We start from the raw sequence: 18,026 nt of genomic DNA on the forward strand, positions 1-18,026 counted from the left end.
GGGAGGCCTTTACTCGCGAAGAGGTCCACCAATCATAGTAATTAAGTTTTTCATTTTAATATCAATAATTTTAATTAGGTATGTTAGCTATATTGTTATTTTTTAAGTTATTTGTTCATATTGTGTGGAATTAAAGGCTTTTTTATTTTATTTATTTGCTTTACAACTCTGCTCAAACGTCCAAAAACAGGCAAGCCGGTGGGAATCGACTTATATGGACGCGCCGCCACTGCTATGCCTATAGCTCCGCTATTCTATGTCAATGTACTTCATTCTACAGCCCTGAAAAAAATCATAAACATTCAAAACGGTACTTCAATTACCTTACACCAGCGGTTCTCAAACTTTTTTGGTGACGGAACCCTTTTGGAAAGCGAAATATTTGACGGAACCCCAAATTAAAAAATTTCGTTCGTCACTGTGAACCAGATATACTAATACAAGTGCTGGTTTTTTCTAATTATTACAAGTATTTTTGCGGAGCCCCAACAGAGGGTTTGCGGAACCCTAGGGTTCCGCGGAACACACTTTGAGAATGGCTGCCTTACACTGATATCAAAATGACATCTGATTTCATTATGTTATCGTGCATTTCGGTCGTACTTGTCCGTACAAGTATTTGCGCGGAGGAGACGCACGATAACTAATTTTTTTTTTTGCGGTATTAGCCAAACGGCTTGTTGAGGTCACAGGGAACAACAGGGCTGGCAGATTCCTCGCTCAACGAATAAGCGTTGAGAATCAGCAAGGAAATGCTGCCAGTATGCTTGGCAATACGCCCCAGGGACCCTCTTTAGACATAGATTTTAAGTTTTAGTTTTGTGGGTAGTTTTAAGTTTAGGTTACTTTTTATTGCAAGTTTATGCTATGTTGTTTTTCATTACCAATAATTGGAAAATAAATACTTTTTAATAATATGATTCAAATATCATTATAATGTAATTCTTTATGAGAAATAAAGTTCTGTAAACCTATGTCAGTGTACGTTCGAATTGGCCTGTTAGTACTAACATTCAATAACACTAACCAACTTATTTAGCACCTTACCGAACACCTTGACATTGATACACGTCAACATACAATGCTCCCTTTGATCTAGTATTTCAATACTTTTACTACACAAAGCCAGAGATGTTTAACGAACGTTGTTATTGTCCAATTATGTAGTTGCTAATTATCGAATGGAGGTTATAATGTAGGAGACACGAATACATATTGAAGGCACTGAATATTAATTCTGGTTTAACTGGTTTTTTCGTACGGATATGAAAATGTTCTACACTAACCTCTTATCTTCTTCCTCGCGTTATCCCGGCAATTTTGACATGGCTTATGGGAAGCCTGGGCTCTGCTTTCGTCATGTAATCCCAGGAATTGACGTAGGTAAGCACTAATTTTTACGAAAGCGACTGTCATCTGACCTTCCAACTCAGAGGGGAAACTAGGCTTTAACGGGATTAGTCCGGTTTCCTCACGATGTTTTGCTTCACCGAAAAGCAACTAAATATCAATTGATATTTCGTACATAAGTTCCGAAAAACTCATTGGTACGAGCCGGGGTTTGAACCCGCGCCCTCCGGATTGAAAGTCCCACGCTCTTACCGCTAGGCCACCAGCGCCTTACACACATGCAGTAACCAATGAACGAAATTCAAGTACATACCTACACTTACTAAGTAAATGAAATTTGTGAAAAGTATAATATATGTCGCAGAGATAAGATTAAATAGACCCCCAGCCCAAATTCAGCTTATTGCTATAACCATAGCGCGAATTTTCAGTAGAGGCCTAATACAGTGCCGATTTGCTATGTTTCAAAGTTGTGCGTCTACTCTTCAGTAGAGCCCTACAGTGCCATGTTGCTATGTTTCAAAGTTGTGAGTCTACTTTTCAGTAGAGCCCTATAGTGCCGATGTGCTATTTTCCAAGTTGTGGGTCTACTTTTCAGTTGAACCCTACAGTGCAATGTTGCTATGTTTCAAAGTTGTGGTTCTACTTTTCAATAGAGGCCTACAGTGCCGATTTGCTTTGTTTCCAAGTTGTGGGTCTACTTTTCAGTATAGCCCTACAGTACCATGTTGCTATGTTTCAAAGTTATGGGTCTACTTTTCAGTAGAGCCATTAGAGTGTCGATTAGCTAAGTTTCAAAGTTGTGGGTCTACTAGACTTACTAAACAAGTAGAAAGTCCTATTTACGTCCAATTGTTTCTCATTGTTTGTTGTTCCATGTAGTTTGAAGCGGATACTTTTTATGCATCAGCATTTTGATTGGATCGGCCGTTTCGCTAATTGGCAGACATGCTACATTCCTCTCATGGAATATATTGTATCTCAGACCTGAAGGTACTGCGAATGTGTGGATATCTTCCCAACGTATTTTTACAGGAATTTATGTATTTACAGGAATTTCCTTTAGTTTAGTGTGATATTTACATAGATATAAACTATGGATGAGCGCATGCATACGAATTGCCCGTTGCGATCTTCATGTCAGCAAAAAATCGCCATCTCTTACACACTGCGTACAACTACGTGAGCTCGACTCTCGCGATAACTTTGTACGGGCGTACAAGGCTTGTTAAGTTTATTCGCGGCTTATATCAGAAGAGCGTCGATTAAGTTTATGGTTAATCAAAATTATTTGTTGTATTTGTTGGCGTTGTTTGATATCCGTGTCGTCGACACTGACGCTCCTTCTTACCTCTCACGACCCGTGACATCTGTACTAAAATCAGCTGAAGACGAAAAACAGAGAAAATATTCCACGGCCTGTGAAATGCGACATGCAACTTTCACACCACTTGTAACATCTGTTGACAGCGTCTATGCACCCCAAATGTCCTCCGTTATAAAACATATTATGGCAGAAACCATATCTCAACGTTGGAACCGTTCTCTAAGTACCATACTGGGCTGGCTGAGATGCAGGATCAGTAACGCCGTTATACGTGCCACCAGCATGTGCATCCGAGGCACACGCCACCGGTTTAAGTCCCCCGCCAGGTGGCTTGGGTTCGACGACGGTGCCGCCCTTCCACACATCGACTGAAACCCCTTTTCTACCCTACCTACATATGTCTTAACCTAACCCTTTGCCTATGTATTACTTATGATTCTCGTAATAAATGCTTTAGTTAACATATTTATTGTATTAAAATGGGCGAACTTATCCTTATAAGTTTCCGTTCTTCTACGTTATTTCGTGATGTCATTATCGTCTCAGGCGGCAATGCAATATTTTAAACATTCGCGCCGTGCGGTGTGCCGCCCTGTGTGAGCCGGCTCTGTCAAGGTCGACAAGTTGGCCGAGCTACTAGCTACAGCAATACAGTTCGATAAGTACCTCCCGAGCTTTCGCGAGTAAAATGCGGCGAACAACTATTTCTGTTAGTTTCTTGCTTGCAAAACAGGTAGAGTAAAAAAGAAGGAAACAGCAATACAAACTAACTATTTTGGCTCAGTGATCCAAAGAGAATCTTGGCCTCCGAAACGAGAGCGTGCCACCTGTCCACAAATATGATGCAAAAATATAAGTAGGTAATGGAAAGTATTAAATACAGCGATGTGAATTAATCGGTGTTTGAAAATGCGCGCTTTGTTTCTAGCGCTCACCTGTTAATTTTTTTTTGAGTTTTACCTACAGTTAATTAAAAACTTATACCTGACAAGAATTAATATACTAGGTACCTAAGTCAACGAATAAAACAATAACAAATACTTGATCTTGTTATTTTGAATGTTTTTAATAATTATGTAAAAGAAACGGGAACAAACTCTGTAAGACAGACAATAGGTACTTTAATTTCGGTAATTATATCCGGTAGGTAATCAACTAATCATATTTAAGTAAATTTACCTATACAAATCACGCAGTATGCATTTCTACTTCATAATAACTTCCAAAGAGAAATGACGTCCTTACAAGGTTAATGCATTAGCGCTATGACGTACGAGCGAACATCAGTTGCTCGTGAGAATGAAATAAAATTATCGTTTAAAATTGGTTTTAAGCAATAAATAAACCTAATCGGAAATTACTTACCGATGATATGAGATCCCATTTTTTTTCTTATACTTCCTATAATGGTTTTTGCACCCTTTTACAACGCAATAAGGCATTTTTGTGTTATGCTGCGTGACAACTTTCTACTGCGCAATTCGCCACACGACTGAGCGCCGGGGTGTGATAAATGCAAATATCACACCCATGTAGCGGCCCCCTTTTTAGTGCTCGTTAGCCGCGTCCTTACGAAGTAATATATATGTCCATGGATATTTATATATAGATTAACGCCAGTAAAGAAGTTATTAAAATGCTATTCTTAGAACATGTTGGTGATACGATACTTCAGTTTTGATTTTTGCGTCTGAAGAGGGAAATTTCATGTGTTGTGATTTTAGTACGTGTAATATTTTTTAGTAGAGAAGTGTTAGTGAATTTGTGTTTCGGTATTTGAGGACTACTTTGAGGATGACGCTTAAATATATTGCCTGTTTTATGGTGAGTATTTTTAAACAATTAGCGTTTTCTACCATTTTAAACATTCGCTGACAGTGTTTGTACCTAGAAGACCAAGATAAGTCTGCAGCGATTTTGATAGCCCGGACTGTGCAAGGGTTACTTTAAGCGACAAAATTATGACTTATGAATAACATTTGCACAGTCTATGCTATTAAAATCGTTACATAGATATCTTGGTCTAACTCTATCAACAATATTCTAATAAATTTCAGAAAAAAACTATTAATGTGGTTCGAACTTCAGTTATATCACGCGTGATGTCACATGATAGTCATAGTCATAGTATTTATTTGCTAGAATTATGGTACATTGTAGATGGTGGACATTGATTTGGTAGTTCAACATAATTCACCACTATATAGGCATGCTACACTACAAACTACACTATAAACACTGCACTATATAGCTAAAGGAAAGTCGCTTTCTGAGGGCCTACCGCGAACCACGACGTGTTTGCCTCTCTGTCACACTTGTAAATTCGTACGTAAGTGTGGCAGGGAGGCATTACGTCAAACGTGGTTCGCGGTAGGCTTTCTGAATCCGTGCTTCAGTGAAACTAGCACTATAGCAGGTCATATCATGCGCCATACTAAAGTTATATGAAACTGTGAAGGAGTTATAAAAATACATACAAATCTACACCTTGGTCCAAGGTTGCTATTGTAATTATTATACCTAATGCCTCGGTTGAAAAAAAAAACGCACCGGATTTGCTCAACTATTTTTTAAAGCTGGAATAATGGAAGAATCTAACCCGCGCAAAGTAAGTAGGAAGACCCAAAGGCTTGGCCGCCGCCCTCGCCTTAAAAACCAGGACACCTCAGGGGTCTCTTCTTCCTTGTCGTACCCTCATGGTTGAGGGACGTGACGAGTTTGGGCACTCTTCACCAGTGCTCTCCCAGCCGCTCTGTCCTAGATCCAGTGCAATGCATGCCCGCAATGTGGCGTTTGTCTGTGACGAGTCTGACATTATTTTGTCCGCCCAAAGCGTGGCCATACCTCAGGGGTACCGGCTTCTAAAGGTGCATCCAATTGCTCGCGCAGTGTATGTGGAGCCCGTTTAACAGATCAAGTCACAGCTTTTAAAAATCAAAAAGTATCCTAAAATTAGGCCCTGATTTAGAGACCTACGGCCCCTAAGGCACTTGGAATTTAGGGAGCCCTTCTCCGTCTCAAAATCATTGCTAAGCTGTCAGGGCACCTAGGCCCGTGCCATGTGGGCCAAGGCGGAAATCCGGCCTTGCCTAAAAATCCTAAAATGAGACTAAGTCACTTGTTCCTCCGTTGCCTTCTTGAAGTTGTTGACACAGCGATGTTTGGTTGCTATAAATAATTGCTTAGGCATTTTCCAATTATCTATGTTTACGGAGATAATCCGATAACTATAGCAAACAGCAGATTCAAGGCTAGGGAAGATTAAGTTTCATCTTCAGTAGCAATTAGACTTTCTTACTCTTTACGTAGTAGCAGTTAGATTATCAGAAACCTAGTTTTTAGGTACCTATTCTCAATTTCTCATGGGTGTTACAAGTGATTTTCGTACAAAAAAAACATGTACAGTCAAATGTATAAATATGGGTGCTGATCGTCTCAAAAATATGTCCCATAGCTCTTATGTCAGCTAATTTGGAACTATGGGGCATATTTTTGAGTAAGTTGTCTACACACATATTTTTAAACTTGACTGTACGTTCTTACTACGGCGTCTTGCTAAGTTAAAGTGACATTCCATTTCCAACTGCAGCTGCAATACTGTTCATTTTACTATGGAAACGCGTCGGCGTCATTGTCAATTTCCATAGTAAAATGAACAGTATTGCAGCTGCAGTTGGAAATGGAATGTCACTCTTAGAGAACGAAAATAGTGCGACGGCAACGAAAATGTCTTTAAAACATTAAAACAAAAAAAATGTTCTGCTCAAAAATATCTGCAGCTTGGAATTACCAAAGTAATTATGACGGTTGAATGATCCATAATAATGAGGAGATGAAGACAAATAATTACTGAACAACAAGAAAGTATACAATAATGAAAGTGATAAAACAAGAAAACCCTGAACCGAAAGGAATGCAAACTTTCTATCAATCGATTTGAAAACTGAAATAGGCTTCAACAGAATTCAAGACCAGAACCTTAGCTTTAATCGTAAGAAGCTAGAAGAAGCAAATTTGTCTTGCTTCTTAGGGTTGAGACCTTGCAAAAACGATGGACCAGGCTGAAATAGTTGAAAGGGGGAGTCGAGTTGTGGTATGTGCTCGTTATATTAAGAAAGTTTATAATTGACATTTTAACCCCCTTTTTCTGATTTATAAGGACAAAATAACGACATCTAATTTAGGAATCAAGTTTTGATGTAAATAGGTAAATAAAAATATTGAAACTAAATCATGAAAGTGGATTATAACGTTTTATTTTAATGTAGATTGTGATCAAAACAATAATACATTTTATAGTATATTTAGGTAAATGGCAGCTGCATCAAAAGTAGTTAATTCAAGTATCTAAAACACGAATCGCACTTTTATGCTGAATTGCTGACTAAATCTCATATTTGATTCATAAAATAGCGTCCGTATTTTGACCTGATTAAACTGATTGCTAATATAATAAGCTTCTGTCATCAGGCTATTTATAGTGTGTGCTGAGATCATAAACTCTTATAATGACTATAAATTTTCGGGGCAGCTTTATTAAACCTCATTAATATATATTAGGACTGTTAGGTTCATTGTATTACATGTATATTAAAACAGCGATAGGACGTGAACCAGGAACCATTAACAAAAATGCCACCGTGACAAAAGCAATAGGTAATTAGGTATGTCAATATGGTAACTTATGTACCTAGGTACCTAAGTGAGACACAGCCGTCTGTTTTGATGTTTTCTTTTGGACTTATTTTTTCGTCTCTTTATATTTCCTGTCTTACTGATAAGGTTCAATCTAGTTTATCCATGATGCATATTGCTAAAGTGGGACTGGGCTGGATATGTCTGTTGGATGCATGATGACAGATGGGCCAAAATAGCCACTGGTTGGCATCCCCAGGGTAGCCGTGGCAAAGGCAAGAGATGGCGGGACAACTTAGATGCATTCCAGCGGGATTGGCGGCATCTTGCTCAGCACAGGGAGGATTGGAAGGGGAGAGGGGAGGCCTTTGCCCAGCAGTACACACACATAAGCTAATTAAAAAATATATATATCATGCATATTGTAAGAGTAGCTCACAGTTGTATATTTTCCAGATGTATGGCCGCTACCAACGCGACCTAAGCGAAGCGGCGCGCGAAGAGGCCCGCCGGCTGCGACGCCTGCGCAAGCGCCGGCGGAAAGACGACAAACTGCGGCAGAAGGAGTTAGAGGCGACGGGGAAAGGCCGGCCGAATGGGAAGTTCGTCAAGGTGCTAGGTGAGATCACATCGATAATTTTCTTTGGCGTTGAGGGTAGTCAATAAAATTACAAACGAGAGTCCCAACGACAAAATGAGCCTTTCTGCTTATAATAAGTCCTGATTTACAAGGGGGTGCCCGAGCCTCCCGACTGCTCAATGGTCCCCTAACTCCCAAGTGCTTTATGATAACATATCTAGTAGACATCTACATATGCAAACTTGCATATGTAGCGGGGTTGCAGTTCGGTGAAAACGTATACTCAGCGGCCTCAGATCATGCCCAAATCCCTTGGACGGTAACGCCATGCTGCAACCCCGTCATGCTTGCCGCAGGAAGCTCGTCATTGAGTTATTGAGTTCGCTCACTAAAACGGATACCTCCTGAGGCAAAGTTTTCCAAATGTTTGTATACAGAATATAATATATAATAATTTCAGCCTATATACGTCTCACTGCTAGTCACAGGCCTTCTCTCATGCGCGAGAGGGCTTGAGCTATAGTCCCCACGCTAGCCCAATGTGGATTTGGGACTTCACAGACACCTTTGAATTTCTTTGCAGATGTGTAAGCAGGTTTCCTCACGATGTTTTCCTTCACCGAAAAGCTAGTGGTAAATATCAAATGATATTTCGTAAATAAGTTCCGAAAAATTCATTGGTACGAGGATTTGAACCCGCGTCCTCCGAATTGAAAGTCGGACGTCATATCCACTCAGCCACCACCGCTTGAGTCAGAATATAAATAAAATTAAATAAATGTGTTTTTATTTCAGGTTACATATGGCGGCACACGTTCGCCCGGTTAGGCGAAGACTGGGTGTTCTTAGCAGCCTTAGGTATCATTATGGCCGTTCTCAACTTCGCCATGGACAGAGGAATCGCCATCTGCAATAATGGTAAGCACGCCAAGACACTTTCTTATCATCGTGTTACCCTATTAGGGCTGATTTAGACGGCGCGCGAACTCGCATGCGATTTTAGTTACATTGCGGACTGTTGGTTACGTCCAATTTAACCGACCGTTCAAAACCCGCAATGGTATGAAACTCGCATGCGACTTCTTGCATCGTCTAAATCAGCCCTTACAGAGATTGAATTATAATTATTCCTCTGACTTCGGTCCTGGGCAGTGGGGGTTACGTCTACTCACCTTATCCACAATACAGCTAACTCTTGCCTCTTACATCATTTAAAACTTTCGCGTTTTGAACGCATATCAACTAACATTTAGCCGCGACCACGACCAGTGATACCTGTGTCGAAAGATCGATAAATAATAGTATTTTATGCAACAGTTTTATAAGAGGGGTCAAAAAATGTGAGTGGCGTGGGTAACAATTTGAGCCGAAGGCGAACATTGTTAATAAATACGCCATGAGCATTTTTTGACTACTTATACAACGTTGCATACAATGCTTTTTCTATGACTAAGCAATATTAAATAAAATACAAAAAATTATAAACAAAATTTTATTTATGAAAATGTCAATGTAAATTTTGGATAGTAGGTATTACTATATGTATGTAGCTCTTGTCTGCGACAAGCACCCATAATACCAAATAATACTGCAACCTGTAACAAGAAAAAGGAGATTTAAATAATATTCAGTTTCAATGCAAAAATATAAAATGTACATAAATATAGCTCGTTGTACTGTGTACCCTAAAAATGAGTGAGTATCAAAAAATTTTATAACATATACCAACCTTGCTTAAAAGATAGATCTGATCCGGTGCTTCCAATTAGTCTTTGAACATACACCAAAGACGTTTTCAGAGAATGACGAAGTTTTGTGCTCCAATCTCCACGCCATGCACTTCCCATAAGATTTGTCGTATAGGTGCTGAGATTTAATACTTAGGCAACACATTTTCGGTCGCTGCTTGTGCTGCAGCGGATATTTCTTCAGGTGTAGAAACAATGTAGTCCTCTTTGTCCATTTTCAACACTTTTTATGAACGCAAAACAAATAGTAACGCAAAGTACTCAAAGAACAAGAAATTACCGGGAAACGAGAAACAAACGAATAATGTCTATGGTTATGTTTTTTTTAAAGCCGTTACACACTACCGCACCGCACCAGGGTCGTGGTGCTGTAGGGTATAAAAGTATTTTTTATTATGTTGGTAGCAATGAACTCAGTACAAATTTGTTACTTTTTTAATAAAAACCGTATTCATTCAATCGTTTGTCACGTTGGTAGCAATGTACCGGTATGTGGCACCTGCTACCCTGCACTAGCTTACCGTATCGTAATGTCTCTAAAACGACACAAGTGCTTTTTTGGGCAATAGACTATAGACTTTTAAGGAGTATTAATAATGTATGCCCTTATATGTTCGTTCGTGACTATGTAAATGACAGATAAAAGTACCCGAGTAGAAAAAAGTGATTACCTAAATAAATTTGCGATAGACCCGTTTGTAAATGTCAGCTAAGTCTTGCTCCACGGAACGGCGCCAGGTGTTTTTCAGGTTAGGGCCACTTTGTGTAAGTGGGTGTCAGGGTGGTGTCAGGTTTCCTCATCATCAACATCAATGGCCACTGCATCCCTGACGGATGATTGTTGCAACGCTGTGTCAAGAGCGGTTGAGACGGCCAATGCATTTCCGCCTATGGCTATACAAGCCTATTGCTGCACGATATTATTATTATTACGTTATTGGTTTCCTCAGGATATGACTATGAATATGATATGACTATGGCCAATCCAATGCATGCTATTTCCGCGAGTGAATCTCCTTAAGTATGATAATTAATAATTAATTAATTCTCCACAGAAGAGCGTTATAAGATAACACATTACTTTTCCGGACTTTTCAAAGGGGGGCAACAACAAAAAGATTAAAAACTAAAATTAAAAACTACCTAAAATTAAAAACTACCTAAAAATTAAAAATTAAAAACTAAGCTAATCTAAATTAAAATAAATCTAAAAAAGGCCCCCGCGGCATTGTGCCAAAGATGCTGGCAGCATTCCCTCGCTGAATGGCAATACTAATGCGTTGCGAGAGAAAGCTGCCAGCTCTCTGGTCAAAGTAAAAGTACTTTTCCGGACTTTTCAAAGTAAAAGTACTTTTCCGGACTTTTCAAAGTAAAAGTACTTTTCCGGACTTTTCAAAGTAAAAGTACTTTTCCGGACTTTTCAAAGTAAAAGTACTTTTCCGGACTTTTCAAAGTAAAAGTAGTTTTCCGGAATTTTCAAAGTAAAAGTAAACAAGACAAAACATTATACTAATGTTGATCGCGTTTTCCTTTAGTTACATGCTATCTTTGCTGTCCATAGGACACCAGGTATAAGTATAAGTCAATTATAAGTAATTGTGAACCTGAACACAATATACCAAGTTATATTTAAACATATACATGTATTTGTTGCAAATCGAACTACATTATTTGCTAACCGCACGATACTTGATTCTAAATTGCCTAGAAGCAATAAAATAGAATTGCATGAAATATGCAATGCCATTGTACGCATTATTTCGTGGCAAATTGGCAATAGAACGTGTATGGTCCCCTTTACGGTTCAATAGGGGCCCACAGATTACCAATACGCCGGGCGATATCTGCCTGTCAGTTGTTCGGAACCTTTTGGGATTTTACGGTTCCGAACAACTGACAGGCTGATATCGCCCGACGAACTGGTAATCTGTGGGCCCCTTTACGTTTCAATATGACAACCGTCAGGGCGGCGCCACAGTCATAGGTACTTACACAGATATTTTATGAATATTTTACCGCTATTCTAGATCACATAAGATAATTATGGGATACTAATAATCATTGATACATTTTTTTAGCTCGCATGTGGATGTACAACGACCTGGCGACGTCCACATTCAGCCAATACGTCGCCTGGGTATCTCTGCCTGTCTGTCTCATCCTCTTCGCGGCTGGATTCGTGCACATAGTCGCGGCACAAAGCATAGGTAACATTATGTAACATTATTTACTTAAGAGAGAAGTATAGCACGTGATCGTCCATACAAAAAGAGAAAACGTTTCTCCGCTTCTAAATATTTTCAATTCTCCATGATTTTTAGTATGTCATTGACACAATGAAAACTAGGTTTATAGGTATTCCTTTTTCCAAATTTGCAGCACAAAAAAATTTTTTTTTTCGTTTTTCTGAAAAGCGAAACCTATAAACCTACAATATATGTATTATGCTAAAGCGATCGACATATATCAAAATCAAAGTGATATGTTAAGATTTAGTTAGTGGAAAACGTTTTCTCGAAATGGATCATGCAGTAGCTATAGGTACTTCCCTTTTAAAATAGAAACCGTAAAGAATACGATCTACCAGAAATAATGAACTTGTTTTTTAAAGTCCCTTAAACTTAATTTAATACAATAATTTATTGCAGGGTCTGGTATACCTGAAATGAAAACGATACTCCGAGGAGTCCAGCTAAAAGAATACTTAACGTACCGAGCGCTCATATCCAAAGTCATTGGTCTCACTGCCACGCTTGGCTCCGGATTGCCTCTAGGAAAAGAGGTAATTAATTAATCAGAGAAGTAAATGGTTCATTATCACCACCGCCGTCGCACTACAGGAAGATCAGGCCTCGTAGACAACATGCCAATCGCTAACGCTGCGTAGCGAACGAAACGCAACTGTCACTGTCGCACTAATGTGGAAGTGTGATAGAGAGACATAATGGTTTTCGTTGTCGAAGCGATAGCGATTGTGACCTTGGCTAGGCCGGCAGGCCTCGTAGACAACATGCCAATCGCTAACGCTACGTAGCGAACGAAACGCAACTGTCACTATCATACTAATATGGAAGAGTGATAAAGAAACACAAATAAATAAATAAGTAAATATTGTCGCATCTTACACAGATCAACCTAGCCCCAAACTAAGCAAAGCTTGTACTATCGGTGCTAGGCGACGATATACATACTTATATAGATAAATACATACTTATATACATAGAAAACACCCATGACTCAGGAACAAATATTAGTGTTCATCACACAAATAAATGCCCTTACCCATTCGAACCCAGGACCATCGGCTTCGCAGGCAGGGTCACTACCCACTAGGCCAGACCGGTCGTCAGAGACAAAGCAATTCGATGGCGAAACGCAAGCGATTGTCTCCTTGGCTAAGCCACCAGCACCGATCTTGGGCCATTCTTCAAGTTTCCACATCCGAACCAAGTGTCATCCACCCCGTTTTTCTATAATGATGGACACGTAGATTTAATCTCTTTTTCTGTTCTTACTCTCGCTTTCACTGCCGTAACAGTTTTATAATGCTAACCAAGCGGTCTAGCGTGAGTTGCGTTCTCGCGCGCGACTCCATACATCAAGCGCGACTTCAAGTATGGACTCGCGCGCGAGAACGCAACTTATGCTAGACCGCCGGGGGTGCAGGGATAGGAGGGCGCCGTGGTGGAATATTATCGATCCCCGTGCGCCCTCATGAACGCCAAAGAGGGTGAAACGTGGGGATTAGGCGGGTAGGGCCAAATTCTCCCCCCACTCTCGCCAGGAGAAGGGAAAGGAGCGGCGAGTCCCACATACCGTGCGTAAATGAATTCGCACTCCGGTAAAAAAAGGTGAACTACTTATTGGCATTTAAAATTCCCTTTTGATGTATTGGCCCCTAAGTCTTTTTGTAGAAAAGTCATCCCTGTTGCCTTTAAATAAGGTTGAAGGGGCCTGACATTAGTCTCTACCTCCCAAATACTGCTAATTAGCGGTTTTCTCCAGGGTCCATCAGTCCACATCGCCTCAATGGTAGCCCAGCTGCTCTCCAAACTAGTGACGACCTTCCAAGGGATCTACACCAACGAGTCCCGCACCACAGAAATGTTGGCCGCCGCCTGCGCAGTGGGCGTGGCTTCCTGCTTCGCTGCTCCCGTTGGAGGTGAATGATTTAAATGAACGTTGCGCGAGTGAATGATTTAAATGAACCTTTTGATTTAACTCTTCAACTCACTCATGATTTACCTATCAACGTGGAACTCAAAACAAAAACGGCAGTTTTAACTTTGGACGCATAGATTGACGAATCCAGCAACATAAAACTTAGTCTGACGTATTCAAAAAGTAATTAAATCTAACATACAGTACGTAGCGGCTCCCTTTTTTAAATATCTTTGGTTAAATTTAAATAATAAACGATTATTTTGCAGTGGCGCTAGCGCTCTTAACTTGCTCAGTAACCCATGTATCTCAGTGTTCCTTGATTCGAATGAGCCGGCCGAGCGCGACGAGCGAGTGAGACGATGCGAATATGTTTCGGAGCGGTTCGGAAGAATTCGGAGGGTGTCGGGAAAACTTGGCGGGATCGTATCGCGTGATTCGCCATCTTGCTCGCACTTATGCCCGTGTGTATCTGATTGATTGACATCTTTAACGTCGTTACTCATTCCTATCTCTATATTTTTGTGACCTCTCGGAATTACTCTGAGTGTGTGTTTGATAAGTAAGACTCAGTGTATGTACACCTAGCTTTATCAAAAAGGGCGCTCTTTACTTATGAAGGATTGACTACGAAAATAAACAACCAGTCACAAATAAAGCCTATTATAACGTCCTTCATTGAGATTTGGAAGTCGGTTAAAAAATAATCCCAAACCCTTGTATACAATCCCAATAAAAATGTCGTTAGCGCGATGTAGAAATTGCCGCTCCCGGTACAGCGCCATCTCGCGTGTTATTTGGTAAACATCTTTGTATGAAAGCTATTCTATGGAAATCCGGGCTATTTCTCATATGTTTATTTCTCTTTCAGGCGTCCTATTTTCGATCGAAGTAACGACCACGTATTTTGCTGTGCGCAACTACTGGCGCGGATTCTTTGCCGCGTGCTGCAGTGCCATTGTAAGTTTACTTTTCAGTATAAATAATTAATAAATAAATATAATAGGGACATTCTTACACAAATTGACTAATTCCCACGGTCCTAAGTTTAAGAAGGCATCCACACACGTCCATGACTCAGGAACATATATCTGTGCTCATCACACAAATAAATGCCCTTACCGGGATTCGAAGATTTCGAACCCAGGACCATCGGCTTCACAGGCAGGGTCACAACCCGCTAGGCCGGTCGTTCTTACGTAAACCTAGTGAAAGCTGTAGTACCTATAGCAATAAGGTGGTCAAACGTAGAGCGCAGACTAAGGTAAAACTGTCTTTGCTCACCCTTTTTTGAGGGTTCGGCACAGTTTGAATTGAAGGATAATAAAATAATATTTTACTTTTCTGTGACATAAGCGTGAGACCCATGCCGCTACAGCTTGCGCTATACACGGGGGCCAAAAAATAAGTGCATTCCCGTTGCCAGGGAGCAACTTTTACGATGGACCAAACCCGAAATCGCGTAAATAAATTTACCCTCCCATAGAAAGTAGGCCAGCCAAAATGTATGAAACAGCCAAAATTTTGATTTTGGCTGCTTCGGATTGAAAGTCGCATGCTCTTACCGTTAGAGTGACATTCCATTTCCAACTGCAGCTGCAATACTGTTCATATTACTATGGAAACGCGTCGCTGTCATTGTCAATTTCCATAGAAAATGAACAGTATTGCAGCTGCAGTTGGAAATGGAATGTCACTTTTTTTCCTTCTGGTAAATATTATTATTTTTAATAAATAAGTATACTTTTCCAGATGTTCCGTCTCCTCTCCGTGTGGTCTGGAGCCTTGCCGACGGTCAAACCACTGTTCCCCACCAACTTGCCCCAGGACTTCCCTTTCGACCCTCAGGAGTTCGCCGTGTTCGTCCTCTTAGGGTGAGTGTTCCACATGTATCGTGTGGTCGGGAGCCTTGCCGACGGTCAAGCCCCTGTTCCCCACCAACTTGCCCCAGGACTTCCCCTTCGACCCTCAGGAGTTCGCAGTGTTCGTCCTGCTCGGGTGAGTGTTCCACATGTATCGTGTGGTCTGGAGCCTTGCCGACGGTCAAACCCCTGTTCCCCACCAACTTGCCCCAGGACTTCCCCTTCGACCCTCAGGAGTTCGCCGTGTTCGTCCTGCTGGGGTGAGTGTTCCACGTGTATCGTGTGGTCTGGAGCCTTGCCGACGGTCAAGCCCCTGTTCCCCACCAACTTACCCCAGAACTTCCCCTTCGACCCTCAGGAGTTCGCCGTGTTCGTCCTACTGGGGTGAGTGTTCCACATGTATCGTCTGGTCTGGAGCCTTGCCGACGGTCAAACCCCTGTTCCCCACCAACTTGCCTCAGGACTTCCCCTTCGACCCTCAGGAGTTCGCCGTGTTCGTCCTGCTGGGGTGAGTGTTCCACATGTATCGTGTGGTCTGGAGCCTTGCTGACGGTCAAACCCCTGTTCCCCACCAACTTGCCCCAGGACTTCCCCTTCGACCCTCAGGAGTTCGCCGTGTTCGTCCTGCTGGGGTGAGTGTTCCACGTGTATCGTGTGGTCTGGAGCCTTGCCGACGGTCAAGCCCCTGTTCCCCACCAACTTACCCCAGGACTTCCCCTTCGACCCTCAGGAGTTCGCCGTGTTCGTCCTACTGGGGTGAGTGTTCCACATGTATCGTCTGGTCTGGAGCCTTGCCGACGGTCAAACCCCTGTTCCCCACCAACTTGCCTCAGGACTTCCCCTTCGACCCTCAGGAGTTCGCCGTGTTCGTCCTGCTGGGGTGAGTGTTCCACATGTATCGTGTGGTCTGGAGCCTTGCCGACGGTCAAACCCCTGTTCCCCACCAACTTGCCCCAGGACTTCCCCTTCGACCCTCAGGAGTTCGCCGTGTTCGTCCTGCTGGGGTGAGTGTTCCACGTGTATCGTGTGGTCTGGAGCCTTGCCGACGGTCAAGCCCCTGTTCCCCACCAACTTACCCCAGGACTTCCCCTTCGACCCTCAGGAGTTCGCCGTGTTCGTCCTGCTGGGGTGAGTGTTCCACATGTATCGTCTGGTCTGGAGCCTTGCCGACGGTCAAACCGCTGTTCCCCACCAACTTGCCCCAGGACTTCCCCTTCGACCCTCAGGAGTTCGCCGTGTTCGTCCTACTGGGGTGAGTGTTTCACATGTATCGTGTGGTCTGGAGCCTTGCCGACGGTCAAACCCCTGTTCCCCACCAACTTGCCCCGGGACTTCCCCTTCGACCCTCAGGAGTTCGCCGTGTTCGTCCTGCTGGGGTGAGTGTTCCACGTGTATCGTGTGGTCTGGAGCCTTGCCGACGGTCAAGCCCCTGTTCCCCACCAACTTACCCCAGGACTTCCCCTTCGACCCTCAGGAGTTCGCCGTGTTCGTCCTACTGGGGTGAGTGTTCCACATGTATCGTGTGGTCTGGAGCCTTGCCGACGGTCAAGCCCCTGTTCCCCACCAACTTGCCCCAGGATTTCCCCTTCGACCCTCAGGAGTTCGCCGTGTTCGTCCTTTTGGGGTGAGGTCTGCCTAGCTAAAACACTTAAAATCGGATTATTTAATGATATAGAAGCCAAACGAGCCGACGAATCGCCTAAGGGTCTCCCCAAATATATCGACGCGCATTCGGCAAAAGCCGATAGGAAAAAGCTTTTTGTCGCGTACGCGTCCGGCGTCGTCGGCCGTCGCGAGCCGAGCCAAACGACGACTTTTTCGCTCTTATTGCGCGGACATAAAGCTTTTTCCTATCGTATTTTGCCGATTCCGCGTCGACATATCTAGGGGAACCCTAATGGTAAGCGATTACCGTCGCCCATAGATACCCGCAACACCAGGGGTTGTAAGTACGCTGCCGGCTTCTAAGATACGCCTATGTTGTCGCGTAGGGGGCTGTCCATAAATTACGTCATCGTTTTTGACGATTTTTGACCCCCCCATCCCTAAAATCATCCAAAAATCTGCTTGCTAATGCTTCGAATGACCCCGTTTCCTCCTACGTCATGCTACCATTATCCGATGTCCGGACCCCCCTTCCCCCCCCCCCCCCCCCTAATTTGAATGACGTACTTAATTTATGAGTAGCCCCTAGGGCGATGGCGGAATGAATCGGCAGGGATTCATAATTCTGTATTTATAATAATAAATATTTTTCAAACCAGATCGTATCGTAGCAATTTCGTTGCTTTAGTGATCCCACCATCTATTTTTGGCCTACCTCATGAGGCAACCAACTTTAGCTCATTTGTCTAAAATACAAA

General features: G+C 42.3%; 1 protein-coding gene across 1 annotated transcript in view; it reads left to right on the forward strand.

The window, feature by feature from the left end:
• The window catches only part of LOC134675465 (chloride channel protein 2), a 68,548-nt gene that overhangs the window by 25,903 nt on the left and 24,619 nt on the right, over positions 1-18,026 (forward strand). The window contains exons 2-8 of the mRNA XM_063533735.1: positions 7,769-7,931; positions 8,688-8,810; positions 11,719-11,847; positions 12,289-12,422; positions 13,646-13,802; positions 14,673-14,761; positions 15,554-15,675. Of these exons, the coding sequence (XP_063389805.1) occupies positions 7,769-7,931; positions 8,688-8,810; positions 11,719-11,847; positions 12,289-12,422; positions 13,646-13,802; positions 14,673-14,761; positions 15,554-15,675 (917 nt within the window). The remainder of the gene's footprint in view (positions 1-7,768; positions 7,932-8,687; positions 8,811-11,718; positions 11,848-12,288; positions 12,423-13,645; positions 13,803-14,672; positions 14,762-15,553; positions 15,676-18,026) is intronic.

Source organism: Cydia fagiglandana, chromosome 22, assembly GCF_963556715.1.
Source record: "Cydia fagiglandana chromosome 22, ilCydFagi1.1, whole genome shotgun sequence".
Lineage (NCBI taxonomy): Eukaryota > Metazoa > Arthropoda > Insecta > Lepidoptera > Tortricidae > Cydia > Cydia fagiglandana.